Here is a 27,077-nt window from a genome sequence, read left to right as displayed (position 1 = left end):
TACACAGTATTTACTGGATGTAGTGAATAGAAATATGATTCAGTTACTAACCAATTTCTCATTGAATAATGGAAGTTAAAATAAAAATTACTCTCTTGTTCTCATGACCACTTCCTTTAAATTCCTACAAGGGAACTCTCATTAAAGAATGCCACACGTGTTGATTGATATTACTGTAGAAAGCAAAATTTAAAAAGATGGAGAAAACAACCCAATAACCAAAAAAACAGAGAAGTGGTTTGCATTACTAAACAGACTCAAGACTCTCTCGACAAAGACTGTACTTTCAAGGAAAGCCAAAGAAAGAAGAGATCGACAGAAAGAAAGAGACAAAGAAAGGAGACCTAAAAAAGAAGCCCGTATACACTTTTCAGTCTCAAACATGGCCAAATGAAAATCAAACAGGGGGCTGCTAGCAACAGGGTCAGCGTTAAGGTTTAACACAGGGAATTTCTTGTAAACACCACCAAAGAGGAACGGAAGGTTGCATTATCGACTGTTATTGGAGTTAATGCAACGTGCCCATCACTGAAGTATCTGACAGCAATGGCTCTATGCCAGCAGCTCACAAGTTCTTTAACCACAAGATCACTATCAGTGCTTTCGTGCATTAATGAGCATATCAACCCCATCGCTTTTCAAACGAAAACACTACATAACGTGCCCCATGGTACCGAAGGGGATCCAGCCCGCGGTCCCGCGGGCCTGGTCCCTGTGCGGGCGGGGCGGCACCGAGGGCCGGGGGCAACCGCGGCACAAGCGACGGAGCCGCGGCACAACGGGGGCGCGCAGCTCGCCGGGGGCAGATTTTAACAGGGCTCGTGAAACTGGTGACAAGTTGGGGCGGCCGACCCCGAGGGGCATCCGGAAAACTCCGGGGAAGAGGCGAGAGCGGCACAGCGCGCAGGGGCCGCTCGCCGCCGGGCAGGGCGCGCTCCCCGCCGGGCCGGCCGCCACGTCCCACCCCCCGCCCGGCCGCGGCGGGGGGCGGCCGCCCTCGGGGGCAGCGAAATAGCCCGGCCGGCAGCTCCCTCTCGGGGGAGACGACGAGCTGTGGCAGCGCCCAGGGCGGCCGCTCCCCTCCAACTGCGTAGAGACGAGGGACACGGAGGGGGAGCGGCGCCGGAGCCGGGGCTGTGGGGAGGTAGAAGGTCGCGAGTGTTACCTGCAGCTCCGCCCGCTCCGCCTCCCACTCGGCGCGCTCCGCCTCGAAGCGGCCCCACTCGTGCTGCAGGAAATGCAGGATGCCGGGCACGCTGTATTGAGCCCGGGACGCCGAGAGTGGCGCGGCGGCTCCGGAGGCTGAGACTCCCCCTCCTCCGCCGCCGCCTCCTCCTGCTGCCGCTGCCGCGGCCGCCGCTGCCGCCGCCTCGCCCGGCTCCAGCCCCGGCCCACCCGCCGGCGGCGGCAGCAGGAGGGCGTTGTTATTGTTATTGTTGCTGAAGAAGACGCCGGGCCCCGCTTGCTCGTCCATGGCCGGGCCGGGTCCGCCTGGCTCGCCGCCGCCGCTCCCGCCGCGTCCCGGCAGCAGCAGCAGCAACAACCTGGGCGCGTCCCGCCCGCCGTCACCGCCTGACAGCCACCCCCGCCCGCTGCTACGGTGGCCCGGCGGGGACTGCAACGGGGAGCGATTCGCCCCGCCGCCTCGCGCGGCTTCCTGGGAATTGTAGTCCCGCTGGATGGCGGGAGGATTCCTCGATCGCCGCCCTCTTCCCGCGCCGTCCGTAATTCCGGGGATGGCGATCGGACGGCTGAGCTTCGGGGCCGGGACGTGCGGTCCGATCGGCTGGGACGGGGCGCTGGCGGGAGGGGCAGGGCAGGGGTAGTCCCTGCAGCGGGAGCTCAGGTTAATGGTCGCCTCCACCTCCGAGCGGGATTGAAACGGCTTGGGCTCTGCCGTAGCCCAGCCCAGGAACACGGGCAGGGCAGGTGTCTCGCTGCAGTTCCGTATGCTCCCGTCGGGCCCTGCCCTGGTAGCTCCGGCTCTTCTGCTTCCTCCCTGTTCTGAGCAGCGCTCGGCTTCTCACTGCCAAAAGCTGGAAACCCTGCCCAGGGCTACAGGGGTTTCTTGAACAACGTTTGCAACGTTGGGAAGGAGAGCGACACGACATTTTTTAGGAATTGCCACACTGCCTGTTCCGCGAGGAAAGGGAAAACAGGAGCGTGTGGGGTTGAGGGCGGAAGATGTCGGCAGCACTGCGCTCTCCCCATGGCACCAAGGGACGAAGCTGGGCTCCCTTTCCGCGCCATGTACGCCCCAGCAGCAGGGCCTTGCTGAGGGCAGACGAACTCCATCGGGCTGTGCCGAGGGCCAGCACCGAGTAAAAGATGCTGTGTGCCTCCGAGGCGGTGCCACGGGGCTCCCGAGGGCGCTGGGGACGCGCCCCGCTTGCGCCCTTCGCCGTGCCCCGGGCGCGCCAGGAGCGCCCCGCTGCCTTCTCGAGCAGCGGTTCCTGTTTCTCGGTGGCTGCTCCGAAACCACAGCCGCCTGCTTCGTAACCCTGCCCGCGGACTTTGAGCTGCGCCTGGTGGGCGATCTCTCTGGGAAAGACCACTAAGGAAGCTTACTTAGAGCATCCGGAGAGCAGCGGGGAACGGGAGCGAAAACACGGGACAGGGAGCGTGATCTGGGGAACCTCGGCAAGGAACCCGTATAGAACAAGGCTCACCCAGAAAGGAAGGAAACAGCAGAGAGAGATGAAAGATGTGAAGGGGAAGCGGAGCAAACGGTTTCATTAAAAAGCACATTTAAAAGGCTATTGACAAAGAAAAAGATGAAAAGGACAGTGACAAACAACAATAAGCACTACGGCCATTTCAAGTTACTTCAGTTTTTTTAATCAAATGGAATTGGATGCCAAAATATTGTGTAAAACCACATGACTATAACTTTAGTATTAGGAGCAAGCAGAGAAGCAAACGAGGACTAAACTGGGCATGTATACAAACAAGAGTTGTGTATGTTGTAGACAGCCACACAAAATACAAAGAAAAACCTCTCCCTTCTCTATCCCTCTACATCTATCTAGTGCCATTTTCTCTTCTGCTTTTTTCTGTTGTTCTAGTGACTTCTTAGTTATGCTTGATTGCTACACTTCCCTCCCCTCTTCTGAGTTTTCAGACATCTTGTCAACTAGAGGCTAACCAAAACTTAAAAGTGCTGAGGTAAAACTTAATGTAAACAAAACTATACACGATTATAGACAAAATCTTACCAAGAAGTCATTAATTCCTAGACTACCTGGTGGAGGGGATCTAAAACAAGGTTATAAACTTGTTTTCTCTTTTACTTGCAAAATGTTTGTGTTGAATTTTGAACTGGAAGAGTTTCCTTAATACTTTCAAGTGTTAAACTGGTTCAGAATTTCTTCTAAGCAAAAGAGATTTGTAATGCTGAAACGACTCATTAGAAAGGGATGTATTTAAATCAATTTAATTCCCACTACCTATAGTAAGATGAAAACATTAGTGAAGTTACTTTCCTTCTCATGTACAGTACATTGTTTTTACTTCTGCATATATCTTTACTCCTGCAGAACAATGGAACAAGACTTGTTTACCATCTTTATGAAAAAAAAATTGAGATTAGAGTATGCACCACTTGCTGTGTCCTCACTTTAGTACTAAAACATTCACTATGAAATGAAAGCACACAGCCAACTTACCATAGGGCGAAAGAGCATTGTCTTGACCATTTTGCATAAGTACTCAAAGGGATATTAGATAAGGTCTTAGAGGAAAACAAAAAGCCTAGAGACAAGTATCTATGCAAAAATAGTGATCTACAAACATTTTAAGCAGATATTAGTCATATTCAATTCTACTTACTATCCCTTTGTTATATTTGAAGTTGAAGCATCTGAAATATGCAGTTTTTACAGAGTATACAGAGAAACATCAGAGTTGAAATTCAGCAGGCCTAGTGGAGACCTCTGGTTATGTTACTTCTCTCTATAAAGCAAAATGTATAGAAAGATCCCTATAAAAGCCCATAAATTCAACAGCTATGTCAAAAAATCCGTGTAAGTCAGTCCTATATACACAAGAAAATACATGGTTCTGCACCTCTGCCAATAGGAAGGGTGAGGCCTGGCGGCAGACAGACACTGGGAGTCCCTGGCTGTGCATGCAAGGTTAGCACAGCACTTGAGCCCTAAACCCCAAAATCTGCACATCAGACTCACTCAGATGTAAGGGGAGCCATATGCTTTTGAAAAATGCCTGGTAGGGGAAGGAAAAACTGGAGGAGCCTGGCTCTCACTTGTGTTCCGCCCCCTGAGTCAGTACAGTGCAAAGTCCTCCAGTACCTCTGCTTGCAAACTTGATCAAGGACTACAGGTATGATGTATCCTGAAACTAAAATCTAGCAGGAAGGTTAAATACCTATGAGTCTGGACAAAGGGCAGAGCACTGACTCATCACATATTCAACCAGTTGCTGGCAGAACAGGAAGACTGCAAACACAGAGCACAGAGCAAGGGCCAAGATCTACACCTACAAAAATGCAGATAGAAGGCAGTTGTCTTTATAAACTCAGTTTCCAGTGCATTCTTTATATTTGAAGAGATAGGGGATTCAATTCTTTGCATCCTTTATTCATTTTCAAGCATGGAAACGGATTTGAAAGAGATATACACCACATAAATAAGGACAACTCATTAAGACAGTATGCTTGATCATTCACCTTAAGAAAGGCTGAAAATTTTCAATTATTTTGTTGGGGGATTTTGGGTTTTTCTTCATGCAAGCTGAAACAATCTACAAAGTCCCTTTCCCTATTATTTATTTTTAATAAAAGGAAAAAATTCATACTTCTACACTAGAAATTCCCCATGGTACAGGATAAGTACTTCATAACAGTTTTTCCTCTTCTCTCCATCCCCACTGTGTTAGTGTGTTGGCACAATGGCAGGATAACAATCACTAGATTTCAAAAACCACTGGAGGATTTGAGATAGCTTTTAAAAATAAATAAAACTATTTAGATACAGAATAATTTTTGGTGGACAATTTATAACAGAAATTCATAAATATGATCACAATTTCCTAAAAATCTATACAAATACAAGTAACACCACTTCCCTTGTAATGCATGGATTTCAAGTAATTACACAAAGCTCCATTCGACAGCCTTTCACATACAAATTACACAAAATTAGACATGTATGTAGGGATAATGTAATGCTTCTGACTACATAATGGTCCAAAAATAATAAAAGTAATTCAAAAAAAGCTAGTTTTCAGTTTAATTGTCGGGGTGGAATGTACTGTGGGTGGTGGTTGCCTAGCAGCTGCTTTTGCTTTGCTGGCCTGACTTGCTCGGACTGCAGTTTCTAGACGTGTTTTCAATTCAGGAGCAGCTCCCATTACTGTCTTGAAAGCATGTGGGTAAAGTGGACCAATGTGCATTAGATTCTGAAGTGCAAACTCGTGAAGATCCTTAGATGCTGTAGATGCAGAAGCAAAGGCATTTTCATTCAGTAAATAGGAGATCAGAGTGGGAACGAGAAGAGCAAGCAACTGTACTCCTAAAAATGAAAGAAAAAAATGTAATTACCATATCAGAGAATGAAACAAAAACAATTATCAGTTATTACACAGGTAAGGAAGGGTAATATTGTTTTCAGAACTGACATTAGAAACCGTAATCAAAAAATTATCAAATTGAAACAAATGAAATGTAGATAGCTTCCAGTGCTTTCATCACTCCACTCTGTCTTACCAGGACTGGACTTAAGATTTCTATTATTGTTCATTACAGTTATATTGATCCTGATGCTTATTCTGAGATGCTTTTGCACCATCCAATTGCAGATCACCGATGAAAGATTTTAAGATGTAGAGTGCCTATCATATTAAAGGATTTCAAAACACTTTTCAGGCAGACAGAAATGTTATTCAATTGAATTTGAGTATCCACCTCCCCAGCAAGCATAAGTGAAGTGATACCAGAATGCAAGTGTTCACAAAATAGTCAGGGACAGTTGTCTGCTGTTATTTATGTTGGATTGGTCTGGGAGATCCTAACTCAAAAACTAGCAGGGCAGCTACACTTCAGCTAGCATGACCTAGTAAGGCCACAGCCCAAAATGACAAAGGGATCAAGAGGGTTGACCTTGACAACAAAAAAAGCAGCTAAACTTAAGCAACAAAGCAAATTTTTGTACCTAATAAGAATTTAAGTACACCTTTGAAATGTGTAACTTGGTAATTGTACATTTTAAGCTCAAATAACTTAAAAATTAATGGTAACTCATTTATCTAAATTGTTTTAGATTTCCAAAGTATTAATTATTTTTCCTTATAGGTTCTGACTAATTCACACTCATGGGCTGAACGTCTCCAGCCAGCAAATCAGATGATCTGTTTCCTCATTTGTTTCAGTTACTCTCTCATTTTCATTTCACATGTTTCAAACAACTGTTCCAGAAGTAGAATGAGGCTCAAGAAATTTTGCATTCTGTCAAAAAAGAGAAGCTCCAACAAGGAGTGTGTTGGGGGGAAAAAAACCCACAAAAACCAACAAAAAAAAAACCCTCAAGAAAACCCTACAAAAAACCAATAGCAGTATTTTTACAAGGAACTTTTTCAGCATTTGAAGTCAAATGTTGAAGACAGTAAGTCTTCAGAATGCACATTGTTTCAGTTGAATAACTAACTCAAAGATAAACTAGAAGTAATGTATTCTGTCTAGTGAATCTTGCTTCATCTACAATCAAGATACTCTAACCAGTATAGTTCAATTTCTTGGGCTCTTTAGCTAAAACTTGTTGAGCTGGTAGAAGCAATCTGATAAGAGTCTAGTAAAATAATTAAAGTTAACAATGAGAAAAAGTAAATTGAAACAGCATGAAATACAGATTTCCAGAGTAAAATATCACTCATTACTGCAGTTCATGTTTAGATTTTTTCCTGCAATCAGCAGAAATGCAAAGGTTATAGCATATCATGCTGTATATACTATGCAATTTAATGTATACAAAAGTTCTAGCACTGGAATTACAAAAGCATGTTGCACACACACTCCATTTGTGACTATGCCATCAAGATCCTAACTGCAACATTTCTAATGTTTAATATTCTATTTTAGCATTACTCATTTCTCTAGAAAACCTAAATACTTACTATTCTGCTCCTCACCAAGGGCAACCAACGTTTCAAGGACTTTAATTCCTTCCTGGACTGCTAAAAGCTCCAAGTTGTTGTTTGGGCGGCTCCTTTCCACAGCTTTCAACTTCTCAACCATGATAGGAGCCAATGAATGAATATATGGAGTGGACAGGGCACGATTGGTGTGTTGGAACACAGAAAGCAGAAGCTGGTAACACTTGGCTTGAACCTAATCAAATCAAGATAAATACACTGTCTTCAAAGTTATTTGGTAACTCAGGGAATCTAATAAACTCTGTTATCTCTGATAAAAAAAAAAAAAAAAAGACTACTAAATGGGAAGGAAACATACTAAGTAAGAAGAAAGGAGCAACACAGCCCAGCTAATAAAGCAGTATTAGCCCAGTGTTCACTAAAAGCAAGGACAATTAGAAAGGACATGCAGGTACTAAGTAGCAGTAACAGTATAAACCCTGAGAAAATAAGGGCATAGTTAATGTCACACAAGTCAGTCACACAAGTTCACAGTGAACTGCATCTTTAGGTCTCAGAACTACCAGCTCTAACAGTAGTCTAATCTTCAAAATCATTATTTGAATTCCAGAAGGGCAACACAGCCCATAAAAATGACTTGGAACAAAGTGATCTTATTGTTCTAAGACAAGCCAAGGCTGTAGGCAAAAGTGTCAGACTTTTCCATCCTTGCTTCTCATGCTCCATTTTGTGCTGGTAGTAGCCTAGAGCTACTATGTGTAGCTCCATTTTGTGCTATGTGTAGCCATAGTCTGAGCTGATCACAGAATGCTCTCCTTGTCGCCCTTCTATTTTATTTTTTATCCTCCTCCCTCTCTGTGGAAAGCAGAGATTATTAAAACCAAGGTTTGGGAAAATGACTCACTGATGATTTTGTTCAGATGAATTTATGAATGCATTTTTTGGAGAATACAAAGATCTTCCTACAAAATCCCCCACAAATAACCCAGAATTTTTGAAAAGGTGAAGCCTCACAACAAATATGAGGATAAAACATTGTATGTGTTTTCTAATTGCACTCAAGTCCAAACAGGATGAGTTATTGAACACATGCTGAACAGAAATGTTCTAGAGGAAGTACTACTGAACAAAATGATCTGTGAGGAGATCCAGAGATTACTGGAAACATAGATATATAAATAAAAATATTGAATAAATGTCATCAATTATAAAAACTACTGGTAAGAAAATATGAGTTATGCAGCTCGTATTACTGTTAATTCAACAGTATACAGCTGCAGGTTTTCTATACAATTCAATATTCAAGTTATGAAATAATAACACGTCTCATATAATTTGTATGCTTTGTAACAGAGCTCCACAGAAGAACGTTTTCCTTAATGCCTTACTCACCATCATCTTTGACCTTTTCAACAAATTTTACCTCTATCTCTCCATACTGTTACAAATAATTCTCTTCCTTTTCTGTCTTTCTTTAAACTTCATTCCTTATTAGCTGTCAAAGATGATTAGATTAACCTTTGAAAGAAGGAGTGAAAGTATTTTCCTAAATGCAGCCATATTTCAAAAGAGTTTTATGACTGCATCTGACAGCAGAATTTCATCCAAGCGTTTTTCCTTTGAGCTGTGTCTTTGGACTATTATGCATTCATGGAAGTCTACAAAAACTCCTGAAAGGTAAAATCAGAGCTTCTTCAAAGCCTAAGAGTCACACTCTCATGTAAAACTCGCTCAACAGTGTTGAAACGCTTGGGTCTCTCAAGTGAGTTATCTTGTTGGAGCAAAAGGGAATTGAGCTCACCAGACTTCTGATTACTACTATACATGATATTTGACCTTTTCATGTGGTAGTAGTTTTAAAAATACTCCTGTATTTCTTTTAAGGCATCAGTAGTTTCTTTGGAAGAGTCTTCTCCTTACTAAGTTCAATGCACTTAGTACAATCACAATCATGCTTTTATTACAAACAAGTGTCTCGTTACTGACTGCAACAAGGAATATTTTATATTTAAAAAGCCAGAATGAGCACACAAGTATTACAGAGTATTTGCTCTGCACATTGGTGAGAAGAGAGTGGACACCATCTGGCTGCTCTCCAAACTTGCTCTGTATGTTACAAAAATAGTGGTAAGTTCCAGCTGACGGGCAGCTTTCCAGCAGGGTAGCGGGCAACCATGTACTTCTCTCTCACTGTTCATGTGTTTATACAGAGCTGACAGAGAGTACGACATAAAAGTTTCACTTAATACAACTGACATTTCCATTCACACAATAAAATTCTAAGTAGCTTTCCATCCAGAGTCAGGCTTCAGAATCAACTGAATTTTATGTTCATGCTGGAAAACACCTGCCCTGCTATTGAGATTTATCAGTCTAAACAGGATTTTAAATACCTCACTGTGACCCTAAACACATCTGCATTTTTTGCGTGTTTTTATTCTCAGGAATGCCTGCAGTGTTTGCTTGTGGAAGCATCACAGATTTTTCTCCTTAGCTCCCACCTGCAGATTTGTATACCCATTCAAACTCATACATACATGGCTGGAAAAATTAAGTTTAACTACCCATACAGTGCTTTAGCCTGCTTGAATCAAGTCAGTCTACAACTTTTTTAACTTTCCTCTTCAATGACAAAATAATTCAGAAGGCATTTCAGAAAGGCAAGCCAAAGGGCAGAAGTGAAATCATGAAACAAATGAATCATAATCTGTAGACATTCTGATGGTGCCCACAATATTATATTTTTGCTCACAAACTGAGTTTTATATGAACACACAAAATAAGCACAGGTTTTGCACAAAAAAATACAAAATTGATCAGAAATGTGGGCTGTAAGTTTATCTGTGGAAAAAATGGTTTAGTTTGTATTTTAAAAAATCAACACTAATATAAAAATGTCACTCCTCTATGGTAACCAACCTTTCCATCTGATAAAACTTCATATACCAGAGACTGGTTTTGCCTTTTAAAAAGCTTAAGTCAAGAACCTGGCACAAAGCCATGAACACTATCTAGAAGCACTAAGTTTGGGTTATTTTTCTCATGAATTTCAATAATGCATTGTTGAAAATTCTAGTTATCTTGACAGCAGTACCTGTCCCTGAAGTAAAGGCACCACAAAACATTCAGGAAATGTGTTAAATATATCACGATTAGTTTCTGCTGGCTGCATATCATTCACATTCCTATAACATGATCTTACCCAAGGATCAGAAGAATTCAATGCACTTCTAAATCTGTTCATACATCCATTTTGTAAAGACTGCACTCCAATTATTTCAGTACTTGCTGACCAGAGGAAGAGAGCAATAGCTGTAAGTATGCTTATTTCATCAAGAATAGGTTTAGAGGCTTCTGAAAAACAAAAGCAACTATGCTGTTAGCTTATTCCAAAAAGGTTTTAGCATTTATTTCGTAAAAGCCAGTGAACACAGATAAAACTCACAAAGAGGAAATATATGTATTTGAAATGATTTGCAACTGCATATGCATTTACTTATTACAGTATCATTACTGACTGTGACTGACAAAAATCTGAGCAACTCTATTCTAACAGTTGTTTTAGTAAAGTAAGTCAATCTTTCTGAAACTTAAGTATCAAGGAAAACATCACCACCTACATTTTCTCAGACCAAGTCATGCTTTTTGTTTTCAGTGTGCAAACAAGAGGAAAAAAGATATTTTTAGAGCCTTTCCCCAATAAAGGTCTACTTCACTTTTTAAAATTATTATCTTCAGCTGATACAGCAGAGTAAGAAACAGATATCCAGCATGGCAGCAACTTTTACTTAACATGAGGTTTCACAGAACAGACTAGTTGATCTGACAGCCAACTGTCACCAACAGGAACAGTCCTACTTTAACCTTTCCTGCTTTTCAAATAGCCTGTATTTGCCATTGTCACAATTCTTTCTCCTTACATAAGCTCTGTCTTCACAGATCTCATTCATGAATTCACAACAGGAACAAAAATATGTATATATCAACTATTATAATATATATAAAAAGCACTGTTCTGCTGATCTGGTTGGCCACATTGGTTCTGCTCTCCCCTGAGAGGCACAATATATAAAGTCAGCAAAAAAGAAAAACAGCATGACTGCCCTTTACGGATGTCAGCTAGTCGCTCAACTGGCTTAGCCATAATGTGAAACCTCACTTCAAAAAACTACTCCAAGAATTTTAAGTGACAATTTTTCTTACATTATTCAAATTATTTTAAATTTACATTGTTTAAATTTTATTGAATGATGAGGTTTGAAATTGAATGCAGTGGACCTTGGTTAGATTTTTGTGTGTGTGATCTATCACACTTCACAGAAGATTGGAAAGGAAAACATACACTCTTGCAAAGAACCAAGACAAATTTCTGACGCCTGCAAAAAGGTCTCCAGCCAGTGATGTTTCTGGAAAGAGGACCTGTGAAATCTCTACAGTAACTAAGGGCTGGAAAACAAGAGCTGATGTGACAAATCAAATTAGAAGTTTGGCTTGGTTAACACAAACCTAGGGATCCTCCCCCTTTGGACATTTCAGAATCATTTGCAATTACCTCCTCATTCCCCATCTCTCACATGAGTAACTCCATTCAAGCCTCTCTTCACTCTCTACAAATGGCTCCTTGGCAATGTAACGGGATGTTTTTCTCGCTGACTACCACTATGCAAATGGCTAATCTTTGTGTCTCTCTTTTGCTAACTATGCAGCTAAGACTGTACATCTTTTTCACTTTTTGAAGGGCAAGGCAAAGCATGTCTGTGAACCATAAGAGGTAATCTGCAGTTCTCTGAAGAGACAGTAACTATTGTGCTGGTGAGTAACAGGGATTTTTGGGCCAGGATTTCTTTCTCACCAAAGAAAGCTTTTAACAGTGTTGTGAGTATCCTACTCCAGTATGAACCTTTCCACAATTATCTGTGGCTGTCTTTCCACTCATTTACTTTAACACTCACTGTCATTAAGATTAAATGACTTGTGCCAGCATAAAACCTGAGAGGCTGATGCCAAATGCATTGCAAAAGGGAAAACTTCTAACTGGAGGTTATGATCAACACTGTTAAAGAAAATAGACCAAACAAGGCCAAATCTGAGGTGGCAACTCCTGAGAACTAACTACTTTGTTAAAGTCATTGTTGTGCTTTTCTTCAATAAAATCTGTTAAGCAACTGAGGAGTTTTGCTCATTCAGGTCTTACATTAAGTTATAGGCGGATATCATACTTGCATTTTCATTACAGAAAATTCATTTTTCTTGAATTTTAACTCCTGCACTGGGAAACCACTTACCAGGCTGAGAGTCCTCCAAGATAGATGCCAGAGTGCTGCGGATAAGACCTGTCCATTGTTTCTGAGTTTCATCAGTCTTGACTGTTGGAAGAGTAACAATAGTTTTTATCCCTTGAAGAGCTGCTGTGACTGGAGGTGGGACCTGATTATCTGCTGACTTTACTGCTGTTTCTTTCAATACCCTTGTTATCAGAAATAGGATTGTGGGTAAGATTGTCATACACCCTAAAATAAAGAAAAAAAGAAGATAAAATAGAATTTTTAAAGTGTGGTAGATAACCTCTTTGTCTTTCCCAATATGGGTACATATGGTTGGAGACAAAGGAGATGAGATAAACTACAATATAGGTAACAAGTCATATGTGTCCTTCAACATTTTTTCACCAAATTCATTCACCAGTGCTACTGAGTGTATCATAACACAAGTCATACAAGCCAACAATTGAAATTCTGCTGTCAGTTCAGGAATGATGATTTAGCTATTAAAACTTTGTCCTACATTGCATGTGATACATGGTATGTCATCCAGATTGCTAAGTACCTTAGAAGGATCTACATATCACTAGGATCTTATAAACAGCAAAAATAACAGGTCTGGAAACAAGTATCCAAACTAAGTTACTGCACTTTCCAAGTAAGGTGGTGAGTGGTACAAACCCCAGAAGCAAAATAAGGAAGCTGTTTGGGTGTCTCAAATAATGGCCAAAGGCTATAGGAGTTTCAATAACACATGCAGACTTTAAGCCCCTACAGAACTCAAAGAAGAACGCTATTGGGTTTGGGCATGCAAAATCAATCTACAGATCACTTCAGACAGTCAAGCTTCTTTCCATATCTCTTCTATGCTTCATTTTCCCACATCTGTGGAAACACAAATCCTGCCATTTTCCTGCTTCTGGGAATGCTGTGAGGATAAATACATGAAGTAGAACAATTATGACAGGAAGGGGTTGCTCTTTAAACTAACAGTAGTTTCTGAGGTACTTGCAATGGCCACTTGCCAAATACTGGGAGTAACACCCTCACTCCAGACAACATAGAAGTAATACTGTTATTATTTTTGCCCACCCTATTTTCCATCACCCTCTCAAAAAAAAAAAAAAAAAAAAAAAACAGGAATCAAATAAAAACAGGGCATGACTCCAATTCAAAACCTGTTGTTCCTTAAATAAGTGCAAGACACAAATTCACAAATTTCTGTTTGAAGACAGGCCATATTGTCTTTTAAGCATAACTTTGTCCAAATATGTTATTTGCAGAGCACCTCATTAGGGGACTAACTTTAAAATGTCTAATCTATATGGCTGCCTGAAACTTCCGAAAGATTCTTGAGACAACAGTCAAGCAATTTGCTCTCCAAAAAGCAAAAGTCAAAGAGCACAGCTTCCCATGTAATTGTGTCCTTTACCCATGGAACTTCACTCAGTGCAATTATCCCAGCTTACACACATCCTTTGTGACAGTCTTCCTGGGCAGAAGAAAGCTCCATTTAGTTTATAATCACATTGGGAATGACTGACAGCCAACGGCTGCAAGCCCAAGTGCACCACAGATGAATTGTGCTGTTTTTCCCTCAGTAGAATTGTGTTTTCATACAGCTGCTGCTTTTCATGAACTTTTCAGGAATTTAATTATCTCCAAAATGTCTGTGTTCTTTAACAATATGATTGAAAATTGCCCGAAGTGTTTCAAATGCATGAAAAAAGGGGGAAAAAACAAACAATGAAATCAGATTGGTACAGAGATAATTTCCTCAGCAAATCTGCAGCACACATGCAAACTTAAAATCAAATTTCCTTTATGTTGCTCACTGTAAAAACCTGAATTTTTATTTAGTTAATTACCTAAATATTATTAATAGATGCCCCTTAAAGCATTAATAGCAATATATTTACAGCTTGTTTTTAACATCATTTCCTCACTGTGCTACCACTCACACACATTCTGTTACAATGCCTTACCTGCTGGAGAACACAGGGAAGGCAGGTCAGACAGAATATTAACGGTGGCAGCCACAAGACGAGCACTTTCCTCAGACAGGTGGGATTTGGCAGCAACGTGACTTGGAGAATCTGACACTTTTGAACTCAGATGAGGCATGTGTCGTACTAGGATGAACATGAGCAATTCCATGGCTGCAAAGACTAGAGATTTTCCAGGCACAAGACCACCGCTCTCACCTCCCTCTCCTAAAGCAAGAGGATGTTCTTTTTCTTCATTATCATCTTCATCTGAAAATGAAAGAAATGGAAAGAAATGTCTGAGGAAACAGTTAAGATGCCATTCCAAAGATTACATAACACACTCTTCACAAGTTAAAATCAAGAGTTAAAAATCAAGAAGAAAAAGTTGCTTTACAGTAAGATAAGACAAACTTGGCTCATGTCAGATTAAATGTTTTAGTTAGAATGACTTCAACAGGTTTAAAATGCCTTAGAAGTATTGTGATTGCAACAATACTTAATAAAAATCATTCTTGAACTAGAAAATAAATGTAATCTTGCACAAAATAAAACTACAGCTAATTATCTTGCTTCTCTTAAAAATGATCATAAATTTAACAACAACCGATGACAAATAAACAGCCAGGACTATCTTTTTTAATTTAATAGCTATTAATTAAATGTTCCACCCTGACAAAATCTTATTTGAGCCTAAACTGATTATGAAATAAGAGAACGGAAAATCACTGTAGGATTCTGTCTAAGTTCATGATCTGAGTGTATTCAGTTCAAAGTCTCTCTTTTGATGGCAGCTTGACCAGCTGCAGTCTTTCCTTCTCCCATTAAACAGCAACAGAGATTCAGTAAGTCAAAGCTGGCCTGAACTACCCCTATAGAGCTCCTATGAATTTAAATGATTGCTACTGTTATCACATTCATCAATCTGAAAAAAGCAGCTTACTGGGCTGACAGTAAACAATTCCATTAATTCATATGAAGGAACAGAGCCTCCATTTTCAGTTGTGCTGGTTCCTCAAGTTCCAGCAAAATTTTCTCCCTGTTTTTACATGGAAAAGGGGCAAAAGCTATTAATTGGGTTTTCTTTTTTATCAACAGTACATTGTGGCAGATTAAGATAGTAATTTTCCTAAATAAGAGAATATTCTCTGGGGTTTACTTCACTTCTTTCAGGTAACAGAAAATCTGGCAGACCTACCCAACTTAACCAGGTATCAATGAACTATTTCCCAAGTTGCCTCTTGGAAACTAATTTACCTAGCAAAGATGGGAACAGTATATCTGAGATTTTTAAAGAAACGGCAAAGGGATGATTGAACAGGGACACTCTCTCTTAAAAGGAAGACGTCACTAAAAGTACCTCAGAAAGTAGCTTTCAGACTGCTGGTCAAGTTTTGAGTATCTCCAAGCATAGAGATACCACATCCCTGGATCACCTGCTCTTCTGCTTCACTGCTCCCACAGTGATTAATTTTTTCCTTGTATCCCATCTGGATTTCCACTGCTGCAGTTTGTGTCCATTGCCTCTTGTCCTTCCACCACATGCCTTTCAAAGTGTCTGGATTGGCCTTGTCTTTAAATCTAAGAAGGGGGATTGCTATTCTATCCCATATTAACCCTCTCTTCTGCAGACTAAGTAAGTTCAGCTCTCTCAGCCTCTCCTCACAGGTCACACACTTCACCTCCCTAAGCAGCTTAGTGGACTTCCATCGAACTTCCTTCATGTTTGTCAACATCTGTCTTACTCAGAATGAGGAGGAAGGGCAAAGAAAACTAGACACTGCTCCAGATGCATCTTCATAATTGTATCCTTAATCCACTGGTCATGCTTTTCTAACACAGCCCAATAACAGAGTTGTCAGCATTGCATAGGTTTCACACCAGAGATTTATGCACACAGCTCCTCATCTGGCAAATCTGCTATCCAATCTGTCAGCCCACCAGCCTATACCAATGCACATTCCATCCCAAATGCAGGATTTTGCATTTTTCTTTGCTGAACTTCAGCAGGTTCTCAGTCTGCTGTTCAAAATTCCCCTTAAAGGCAGCACCACCCTCCTGCACACCTACCACCTGCCCAGTTTGGTATTATCCACAAATTTGCTGAGGGTACATTCTCTCCTATCTGTCCTATATGCTTAACAGTAGCAAGCCCAATACTGATCTCTAAGGAGCACCAGTTGCAACCAGCTGCCAGTCAGACTTGAATCACTAAACTCCATTCAAGTGCAGCAATCCAACAAATTATTCTCCTACTTTTCAGTCCACATCACTCCAACTTGACAATTATATTGTAGAGTACTGAGTCAAAAGCCTTGCAGAAGTCTAAGTAAACAATATTCACCCCTCCACCTTCAAAGCCAGTTATTTCATCACAGAGGGTGATGAGACATTAATTGCCCTCTGTAAGTCTGTGCTATTTCCAATCACATTCTTCTACCATTCTTCTTCTACTTCTACCAAGTACATTCTTCTGATGTACTAAGAAGTGGTTTCAAAAGAAATTTACTCAAAAACCTTTCAACAAGCACAGCAGGCTTACTGGCAAGTTCACTCAAACCCCACCTCATGTCTTACTCAAAGTTTGTCACAGCATCTCATCTTTGCCATTCATTGGGAAGCATTCCTGAGCACCACAGCTATTCAAAGATGACTGCAACAAACTGAGCATGTCATCAGCCAGCTCCCTCAGATGCATCACATTTGGTTCCAGGGATGGCTGGCTTTTCTGTGAGCAGTCCCTAACTGGATGCTCACCTGCTGTAGCTAGCACTGCTCTCCCTAGGCTTGCTCATTAGACACAGACACAGGAGGCATAAGTAAAGAAGATAACAGTGCCTTAGTTTTTCCTCTAGTGTGTTTTGTCATTAGATCACCCAATCCATTCCGCAGCAGGTCCAAATTTCCTCTGCTGACAATGTATCTATAAAAGTTGTTCTTGTCACACTGGACATTCATCATCAGTCTCAGCTCCACCTAAATTGTGCTTTCCCAGTTCTACTCCTCCATACCCAGGAAGACTTCAGTCTTCCTTGGCAGCTTGCCCCCACTTCCAACATCCATGCGCTTCCATGTCACATTTGAACTCAGTCAGAAGTTCCTGTTCAGCCAACTCAGCCTCCTGCCATGATCATTGTGAATAAGCTTTATTTTGTCACCAAAGATGAACAATCCCTCTTTCTTTTGCCCTTCAGGAAAGCTTACCACAAGATTTCATCTACAAGATCTCATCTACAAGCTCTCTGAACAAGCCAAAGTCTGCCAAGTCAGCCAAAGCTTTTGCTCTGCTACTCATTTTCTTTCTTTCCCTTGAAATTATGACCTATCCCTCCACTATCACATAGCTGGTACAGACAGAACTACCATTAACCTTTGTAACCATTTCTTCTGTACAAGTGAAGAGCCCCACCCTTATCTGGACCGTCCAGCATCTGGACTGAAGAAGTCTGTGATTTGTACACTTCTGAGTGTTAGCCTCCAGCAGCGTCACCCTTCCAACACAAGACTGGATGGTAAAAGCCTTTCATGAGACTCCCATAGCTTGACTGGAATGCTTCTTTGGGTTGGTTTAACATGGCTTCATTCATCTCCCCTTCTTGATCAGGCAGCCTGTGGCTCCTGACTAGTATCACCCCTCACTTCCTTTCAGTGTTATCAGTTCTGATCAAAGTAGGACAGCTGGCTCCTCTCCTCTTGCCAGATCTCCTCAGTGTTCTCCAACTGGATATCTGGAGATAGAGCCTTTTGTTGCTGGAAGTCACAATATTGCAGCCGCCACCTTCATGCAAGTGTCATCCTCCAAGGCCATATCCCAGCATTGTCTATGGCTGTCTCTCCTGAGAAACATGGGACTTCAGCTCCTGCATGTACAGGACCTCTGAAGAACATTTCATTCCTCTATTTACCTTTCCTGACACCACAGAATCTGCTCACCTTCACAAGCATTTCTTTCATGTCTCACAGGTGAGACCAATGTCACTTCCAGCTGTGGCTGCACAGACATGCCTCTGGAGCACAGGCACATCAGCATTTTCACCTGAATTTCAAATGTGGTCATTAGACCTCTGATGTAGCAGAGCTGATTGTCCCTCAGTCAGCAGACTGTTGTTGTATGTCACTGCCACCATTATGCTGACTCCAGCAGTCCTGTACAGTCTTGAGCAGCACTTCTGGGCAGCAGGAGCATGCCTTTCCATGCCAACTGCCTTGCTCCTGTTGCACACCCTGTTCCCAGAGATCCTGACAGCTGACACGCCCTGAGTGCCCTGCCAGGTGCAAGTCTGCTCCACTTCCTGGCAAGATCTCCTGGGCAGGCAACTTTCCATACTGGTTTCAGGAGCAGTTCCCTCACCACATGGATGTCAGTTGTGCCAGGGACACATCACAATATCCTGTACATGTGGCTAAATCATTAAACTTCAGAAAAAAGGTAAATGAAATGCTAAGGAAGCAGTCAGTAGAGAAACATCAAGGAAACTGAGTAAGGTATTAATAAGGGGTGTGCTGGGTATAACTTGCACCACTCTTACTCCAGAAAAATGAATGAAAATCATGACATGAAATGAGAATGATCAGAGGAAGAAAAAATATAGCTTACAAGAGTTAAGAAGTCAGCAGGTAATTATGAACACAATCAAAATTATCTGTAAAATACACAGCATTTTCCTCCTCAGTGTAACCATACTCTAATGCAACTGAGTTCCCTTCCCAATATGAAAACCTGTTACTTATTGACTCTGCAAAGCAAGCAGTGTTTACAGAATCTTACTTAGTGTGTTCCTTTTTTCCTGCAAATAATCTTGAGCTGCTCTTACTATCTGCTGGACAACTCCTGTAACCAGTAGCTGAACTGAAGGAGGATCCCAGGTCAGGAGGAGTCGGTGAAGCACACTCAAGAGTTCAACACCAAGGAGCTGCAGTGCAATAAAATACATAGAAAAACATTAATTAGGACTAAACAATTCCTAATTGTAATGTCACTTGCTTATGATGAACAAATACTTTTCTCATACAAAAAATAATTACAGGTCTTGTAATCATCATAGATGAAACACCAAGACCTGGAAAAAGCTGATTGTTACAACATGCTCATACATTACCTGATCCTCTGCAATATGGATCCTGGCACAAGGGGAATCCAATAAAGTATGTAGTGCTTGTAAGCAAGATGTAACATGCTCTACGGGCTCTTCAGGTCTTGGGGAACACAGAAACTGTATACTAACACCTGAAAAGAGCAACGGTTAAAAAGAATGTTCATATCACCATAAAATCAAGTTTTCTTTTAAAATTTTTATAAGTATAGCAGGTTCTTAAAAACTTTAGAAAGACAGCTGTTTTTCTCAATTCTTCTTCCTTTCAATTAAGAAATTCTATGCAGAAGAATCGCATTTGCTTCCTCTTCTGCATCATGTCTTCCCCAAAATTTGGCAGGATAAATAATACACAGTGACAACAAGCAATTTAAGATTACTGAACAGAAATCCATACTTTGTTCTAAAGATCTGTAAGTCACACATATGAATCCTTCATTTGTAAACTGAATTTCATTTTCTTGAACCCCTTTAAATGGAAAGACAAACAAAATGAAGTTATGCTCCAAAAATCAGGCAATATTCATCCTCTACATAGGGTACTTAATTCCAGATTTAAATGTCTATATCTCAGCAAACTTCTGGCATTCCTCAAAATAAGAGATTGCATCCACCTCTTAAAGCTGTTAGGTAACAACGACGAGAAACAGTGCATGCTACTTACAGATGAAAAACTGATGCAAAAGTTACTCCACATGATTTGCTAAATAACAGTCTCTACTAAGCAGTGTTTTAGAGGGGTGTGTAATTTAATTAACCTCACAGCTTTTGCATCTTTGAAGCATAACATTTTGTATTATCTGCATTATACTACAGCGTTGAACAGTTCATACAGATTTTATTCAATTACATAAAGCATAACAGTCACACTGACAACTACTCTGTCAAAGCTACAAAGACCACAGAAGGCAGAAAGATAAAAGGGAGGATGAAACAGAGATTCTCAAAACTTTAGTGTCCATACACGTAATGAATTTTAAACTTCCCAGATTTCAAGCAAAGTATCTTTTCTCATTTTCATAGTGTTTCATACCATAACATGCTGCTACTGATTTCTAAACTTGTAACTCTTACCCAAAATTAAGTGCATTCGATCTTTGTTTATCTCTGGCAAAGATTTACTGGTAGGTGGAGTTCCAGGTGTCTGGTTTAGCATAATGGATGTAGCACGTTTCTGAGAATTGGGCATTGCTGCAGCAGTCTCTTCTGTTGACTCTGACACGTTAAATCCTGTACTGTTTAGCCAAAGTGCCACTGCATGTAGTATGGGAGCCCAGGAGTTTCGGTAATGCAGTCTAGCTGTGTCTATTGTTTCTGGAGTGTAAAATGCTCCTCCTGTTAAATTAACAAAGCAAAGGTAAATTCTAAAATTCTCTGCAAGTAACAGATAAAAAGACATGCGTTCTGAATGTATTAGTATATTTATTCTGGGTGTGCTTGATCACAAACATAATCAGGTGTAATACTTGTTAGTGGCAGTACATTCCAATTCTCCTTGTGTAGTAGTAATATTAGGACTTCTCATGAGAAAGTGCACTGGCCCCAATAAAGCAGTAAGCAGAGAGCAAGAAAGGCAGGCACAGTCATCAGGTCTTGCAGCATTTTTCATATGGAGCATTCACTCTTAATTCTGTGTCATACTGTAAAACAGTGTCTGCTCTAATCTCAGGGGCTGTTTTTCATACAAGCAGGATCTTTTTGCATTTGATATCAAAGTATTAGAGGTGAAGAAGTACACTTAATTCCACAAAGACGTGGTTTTAATGATCTCAATGATTTGAATAAAGAGAATACTCATTGCAAATTGAAGGAAAAAATACTCAAACTTAGAAAATATTGCTATTACATTCTCAGGCAGAAATTTATCACATGTATAAAAAACATGCACACCAAATAATTTATATAATAATTCTGAATGTCTAGCTACAATTTTCTTTCAGTTTTGCAGAACACAACAAGAAATTTCAGTGCATACCATCTGGTGGAAGCTGGGTAGCAAATTCAGCTGGTAAAGTTAAAAGAGCGTAATCTTTCAACGCAGCCAACCAGAGACGGCTCAGTGCCGGCAGTTCAGGCTGTACAAGCGTTATCAAACTGTCTGGTGGCAGCTCATCCACGGTAGCAAAATCATCCTCATCCTCCTCTGTGCTCTTCAAAACACGCTTTGGTTTGGTTTCTGCTTCTTTCTTAATTTTCATGGCAACAACATACACCTAGAAGTAAAACATGTCAAAGTATGTGCTGTGAGATTCCAAGAAGAAAGGAAAGCAGCAGCCTTTCCCATGTAAATGTAACAGATTCCACACAGATAAAATTCACCAGAACATGACTGGACAAAAGAGATTTTCAATACTAATCCATTTTATTTAAATCCTTTCTTTTATTTCTACCAGTGTATATATATAATGCTTAGGTTCATAAATGGGACTTTCCTTAAACAGTCTGGCCACACACTTTCTTCCTAAAAATGTGCCAATTATAAACACTTGACAGTGTTAACTAACTAGTTGGTTAACTACTTAACTAACCGCAATATTTTCCCAGAATATATTTGAAGGTTGTTTGATTTTTAGGGTTTTTTTTTCTTGTTTGTGGGTTTTTTTTTTCAAGTTTAAGAGCAGTAAGATGGGAAGAAACTAGAAATCTGATAAGGTATGAGTGCATATTTTTACGCAGAAAAGTGCAGCAAAACAAAGAACAATAAAGCCTCAATGTAAATATGGCTCAACAGAATGGCAGAGAAAGATACTGAGTTTTAAACATCCCAGGACTAGAACTGCAAGAGGTTAGGAGGAAGGCATGTACAGGCAGTATTAGGTGTGAGGCTGCTATTACACTGTGAAATGTTTCCAAACTTTGACAGATTTAATGGTCATGGTTTACCTCAGCCCACGCTTTGAGAACAGCGAGTTTTTCCATAGTAGTCGCGCTCTCTCGGTAAATCTGGCTAGAAGATCCCTTTCCCGCTTGCACTTTATCCAGGGAAGAGACAAGAAGGTTGTGAACTCGGCGAAGATCATTCAGGTCACTTACAACCCCACTTCCTATCCAAGCGCTACATACCTGGACAACAAAGTTTAGAATCATTCTAAACTAGCAAAAAAAACCCAACAACCTTATAAATGAAAAAAATAATTAAATTAGTTAGAAAACCAAACCCAAAACAACCACCAGGAAAACTTAGCCACTGTCTTCCTGCTTAAGACAAATAAATCAGGTTTTCCTTTTTCTTTTCCTCCCCATCCGTGACAACAGAATTGCTCAGGTGAGTGGTTATAAAGGCTACAATTGCAATGCATATGACAAGGGAACTTAAAAGACATGGAAAACATTTTAAAATTTTTTCAATCCTCCATAAATAAGTTATAATGATTTTTTTATTCTGTTCCCAAGTGTCTGGTCAAATCATTCAGGTAATGAGTCACTGCATTCTCTGTGAAGAATATATTGGGCAGCAATCACCAATAGTATACCTTTAAAATCCCTCACATCGCAAATCAATTTATAAGGCTCCATACATCATATATGATCAGACTGAAAGACAATAAATAGACTTCTGCTGGTCTTATTAAGCAAAAGGTTTCTTGCCTTTTTTCTCTTCTTTTTTTTTTTTTTTTTTTTTGCAGGATTGATATGAACACATAGTTAGTTCCAGATACATTTTTTGATGTAGCTATCTAAAAGGACTTCTGCACATCTGAGGAACAAAATATATGACTAGGAAACTCAAAAGATGTTGCAAAAACATCACAGCTTAAGTTTACAACATCTTCCAGGGGTTTGATGCTACTTCTCTTTTGCATCCTTCTTCCAAAGAGAAGGAAAATTAGTTTTGTTTATAGTATGTGAACGTTTTCCACTGTACCTGACAGGCCTTTGCAGTTATATCGGATGGCGTATCTTGGGAAAAAGCTGGCCTCAGAGCAGCCCCAACCTGTTGATAAGAAGGAAAGTTTAAAATCCAACTACAATAATAGGCACACAGTGCTGCTTATCTCACCTTGTTTAAGGCTCAAGGACAAGTACAGAAAAAGCAAAACAAGATTGCTAAATTTGGCATTGTAGTTACATCCCAAAATTGTCCTTGGTGTCTAGCAAACATTTGCAATAGCAGTCTTTAAACAACAAAAACAGAGTCTTAAACTACTTTTTTCCTGCTTTACCATTGCTATTTTAAGTCTCAACTACCTTTGTGAATTATGTGGTATTATCTTCCCTCTGTAAATGAGTATCCTTTTAATCATTACAGTATTACAGGTGCAACTTCTGTTAAGGATCAATAAGCCAATGGCAATTTGATGCCCAAAGGAACAGCAATGTGAAATTAAATGTTTATGGTTGGATTTGCATCAAGTCTGCAAAGTGACCAATACTGACTGAAAAATGCCTTTTAGGCAGTTGCTATATGGTAATATTTTTCTGAAATAAACGGAACCAAGTTCAAGAGAAAGAAGCAATGGTTACAGCACCACAGAAGGGAGAAGAAGAAGGCAGGAAGTGAAAAGAATGAAAGGCTGCCTTTAGAAAGTATTTGGTAAGATCTTGACAACAGAGTGAAAACAAAAGGGGGGAAAGAGTTAAGCTATGCAACAAAAAAAGCACAATAATATCCCCAAAAAATCTTTATTTGCCCACTTCCCAGTACTTTTAGTTTTATAGTTTTCATTTAACTTTTATAGTTTTCATTTAAACAGAGGTACATTCATTAATTCCCAAGAAAACAGATTTATTAGATTAAATCTAGAACTGAGTGAACAATATTTTCCAATTCCTAGTTCTACAAACTAATAGCCACTTTTGCCAAAAGTCAAATGTAACTTGCAGTATTTGCCTTTCAAACTACTGAATTTTATCAGCTACTAAATTACAATAAATAGAATGAGATACAAAAATAAAATTTGAATAGTTAAGTGAGTCTCTGTAGCACATTTTCACACACAGAAAAATCTCCTCACAGCTTTTTATCAAATTATAAAATGTTCTCAAAGCTAATACTGGCATATTGGCATAACTACAAGATTTCCTGAACTTATGAAGGAGGTCTCACATTCGCCTGATACTGCTCCAGTATCACATGGCCTGGAAACTCTGGCTCAGGAACAGATGCAAATTTCTTGATAATGTCCTCAAGAGCTTGAAGCCCCGCCATCCTTAGCTGGTTGCTGTGGTCCGTGGCAGCCATGAATGCCATTCGGATAAGGTCAGAGAGATGGAGTACTAAGAAGTCATCTTAGAACAAAACAGAAAGAACTATTTAGTAACTTAAAAGATAGCTAACATGATGAATACTTGCAACATTTTGCTCATTGACATGCATGAATTTTACCTATTTGTTTTCAAAGATCCACATTTAATGCATGGAAGAAGCAGGAAAGAATGCAACCTATTTTTCTTTTTTTTTTTTTTTTTCTAGTTCCCCTCCCCCCCAAAGTGATTCTATGACTTTTATTCCTAAGACAACCTTGAAAAATGAGCAGAAATTGTGTAGGACGAAGTATGTAAATGTGGCTAAGTAGCTTAGAATATATTAAAACATTTATTAAAGCTAATTTGAATGATCCCCCAAACATACAGAAATTCTTCAAGGCAATTCCTACTCCTGCTCAAATCCTGTGCTTACAGTGACCCCTGCTGATGTCAGCACCTAAATCTGAGTATGCCTCTGGTTCTCCTCCCAAAAACCACCTCTAAGGCTGTAAGCATGCACACAAGAAAAATACATAGTGCAGTAACATTTCTGAAAGGATTATTCTTCTCTAGGTATTAATTTTATTTCTTTTCTCACTCTCAATTTGAAATTACCACGTTGTACAACAAACATGAAAATAAATTATTTAACAACATCCACTGTGACTAATGAAACCCACAAATTGCCTAAGCTATTTTCAAGTCTCAAGGTAAAAAAGGAAAATGTTTTTGTGGCTGAAACTTTTCAGAAGCATATCAGTAAAGAAAGACTGAAAATCACTTTGAAACTACAGTGATAAAGTCTGCACTTTTTCAATCAGAGACAATAGTAAAATTTGAATATTTTAGAAGCTGCACTTGGAGGGGCAGAATTTTGCTGAGTTTTCCTTTTTACAATGATACCAAACATATCAAAGTTCACTTTAAATAAACAGAGATAAAATTCTCCAGATTATGATATGCCATTCTCGGCAGGACCCTATAAGCAGCAGTTATTTAATTATCTTCTTTGTGATACAATGCCATGATAAAATCAACTTTCTTGAAATTGTTCCTTCCTAGTCTTCAGTGGCCTTGGCCTCAAATCAAGTCAAAAACCAGATTCTCACAAAAGCAATGCACAGTGCTGGAACCAGGCTGCACTAAAGCAACACAGGCAAAGAGCTGATATCTCTCCATATCACAACAGACACTCAACAACACAGACATCAAAATCCATTCATGTCACACATTCTAGGATGCTCAAACTATTCATCCTACAGACACAAAAGTCCTCATGAGCACTACACAGGTGAACCCAAACAACCACAAACATGGACAACTCAAGGACACTCACCTCACACTATCTGAAAAACATTTCTTCACAAAACTATTCTGCCATCTAGGACCTTTCGATTTTGATCCTCTAACTCATAAAACTGTCTTTGGAACATGAGCTTGAAAACTAAGACTCATCACTCTCATGGATACCAAAAGAACAAACCTTACAAAGTCCATGTCTTTTTATAACTCCCTCCCATATCCCCCTCTCTCTGCAACCAATGCCATAGCAATAATTACCTAATTGATCCCTTCGTTTTTTCTTTTCTAGCATCTCTTTAGATTGGAGACGCTAAAATATTCTCAAGTTTAATTAATTGCTGTCATTATATTAAACTCTGAAAACACTCTGAGCTTGCCCTTAGCTAGAAGTTTATTGCTTCTGTTTCAGAACTGAGGAAACCTTTGCATCTTTGAGGAAAATCTTTGCATCTCTAAGGTTTTTTTCCCCTAAGCAGACCAGTCTTTCAGAACTGGTATGTTCCAGAAAACCTCATTCTTTGTGCTCATGGTACTGTAACTACAGTGGTTACAGAGACACAGTTTTATTGATTATTGCCGGGCATTTCCTTTGGTTTTGACCATTTGACTGAAAGAATAAGTGCTTATTATTATTTTCTTGGTTGTGTAATCATAAGGTGTAAAGAGGTGTCAAAACAAAAATAAAAAATTAAGAACAAAACCAAAGCACGCAATTACTTTTTGGGTTTTTAAGTCTGGCTGAACGAGCCAGTGCCAGGTCGAAGTGTGCCTTGTTGGCATTCTCACACAGCATGATAACTCGGCACAGACAGTCTGCTGCAAACACTCGAGTGGCCCAGCGAGGTGCTACAGAAGGCTTGGACTTGTCCTCTTCACCCAAGGTGGTAAACATTGTGTCATCATCCATCTCGTCCTTCTTCTCCAACTCCTCATCCTTCCCTCCTCCCAAGGGAGCAGCAGTGCTCATGTCTATGACACAGAACAATTAAAAGGAAGAAAAACATGCCACTGTTAAAATCCACAGAAGGCAGTTAAGGACATGAGTTCAAGTCTTTCCTTATACTGAGAGTCAGAACAGACTAATTCTTCTGTAGAAACATTTGACAAGTGTCCAAAAGCAAGAGTGTATCATTAAAATAAATGGT

At 40.1% G+C, this 27,077-nt stretch overlaps 2 protein-coding genes and 1 long non-coding RNA gene across 7 annotated transcripts in view; 1 reads left to right on the top strand and 2 right to left on the bottom strand.

Annotated features, from left to right (window-relative positions):
• The window catches only part of STRN (striatin), a 69,123-nt gene extending 67,475 nt beyond the window's left edge, over nucleotides 1–1,648 (bottom strand). For 3 of the 5 annotated variants that reach the window (XM_068185325.1, XM_068185328.1, XM_068185329.1), the window contains exon 1: nucleotides 1,166–1,648. In XM_068185325.1, coding sequence (XP_068041426.1) covers nucleotides 1,166–1,474 — 309 coding nt within the window. In that variant the 5' untranslated portion in view covers nucleotides 1,475–1,648. The remainder of the gene's footprint in view (nucleotides 1–1,165) is intronic. The other 2 variants (XM_068185324.1, XM_068185327.1) reach the window with 2 other exon arrangements.
• Nucleotides 1,649–2,815: 1,167 nt separating this feature from the next.
• HEATR5B (HEAT repeat containing 5B) overlaps nucleotides 2,816–27,077 on the bottom strand; it is a 55,642-nt gene continuing 31,380 nt past the window's right edge. Inside the window, exons 24-36 of the mRNA XM_068185323.1 lie at nucleotides 26,650–26,901; nucleotides 24,491–24,672; nucleotides 23,309–23,377; nucleotides 22,327–22,506; nucleotides 21,419–21,656; nucleotides 20,518–20,778; nucleotides 19,450–19,577; nucleotides 19,119–19,263; nucleotides 14,351–14,620; nucleotides 12,390–12,614; nucleotides 10,307–10,458; nucleotides 7,126–7,339; nucleotides 2,816–5,528 (exon numbers count right to left, since the gene is read on the bottom strand). Of these exons, the coding sequence (XP_068041424.1) occupies nucleotides 5,224–5,528; nucleotides 7,126–7,339; nucleotides 10,307–10,458; nucleotides 12,390–12,614; nucleotides 14,351–14,620; nucleotides 19,119–19,263; nucleotides 19,450–19,577; nucleotides 20,518–20,778; nucleotides 21,419–21,656; nucleotides 22,327–22,506; nucleotides 23,309–23,377; nucleotides 24,491–24,672; nucleotides 26,650–26,901 (2,621 nt within the window). The 3' untranslated portion in view covers nucleotides 2,816–5,223. The remainder of the gene's footprint in view (nucleotides 5,529–7,125; nucleotides 7,340–10,306; nucleotides 10,459–12,389; nucleotides 12,615–14,350; nucleotides 14,621–19,118; nucleotides 19,264–19,449; nucleotides 19,578–20,517; nucleotides 20,779–21,418; nucleotides 21,657–22,326; nucleotides 22,507–23,308; nucleotides 23,378–24,490; nucleotides 24,673–26,649; nucleotides 26,902–27,077) is intronic.
• Nucleotides 7,707–9,302, top strand: LOC137471204 (uncharacterized). The gene is made up of 2 exons (XR_010997458.1): nucleotides 7,707–7,862; nucleotides 7,901–9,302. It is a non-coding gene; the product is annotated as an uncharacterized lncRNA (long non-coding RNA).

The sequence above is a fragment of the Anomalospiza imberbis genome, chromosome 3 (genome assembly GCF_031753505.1).
Source record: "Anomalospiza imberbis isolate Cuckoo-Finch-1a 21T00152 chromosome 3, ASM3175350v1, whole genome shotgun sequence".
In the NCBI taxonomy this organism is placed as follows: domain Eukaryota; kingdom Metazoa; phylum Chordata; class Aves; order Passeriformes; family Viduidae; genus Anomalospiza; species Anomalospiza imberbis.
This window is presented reverse-complemented; position numbering and strand designations above follow the sequence as displayed.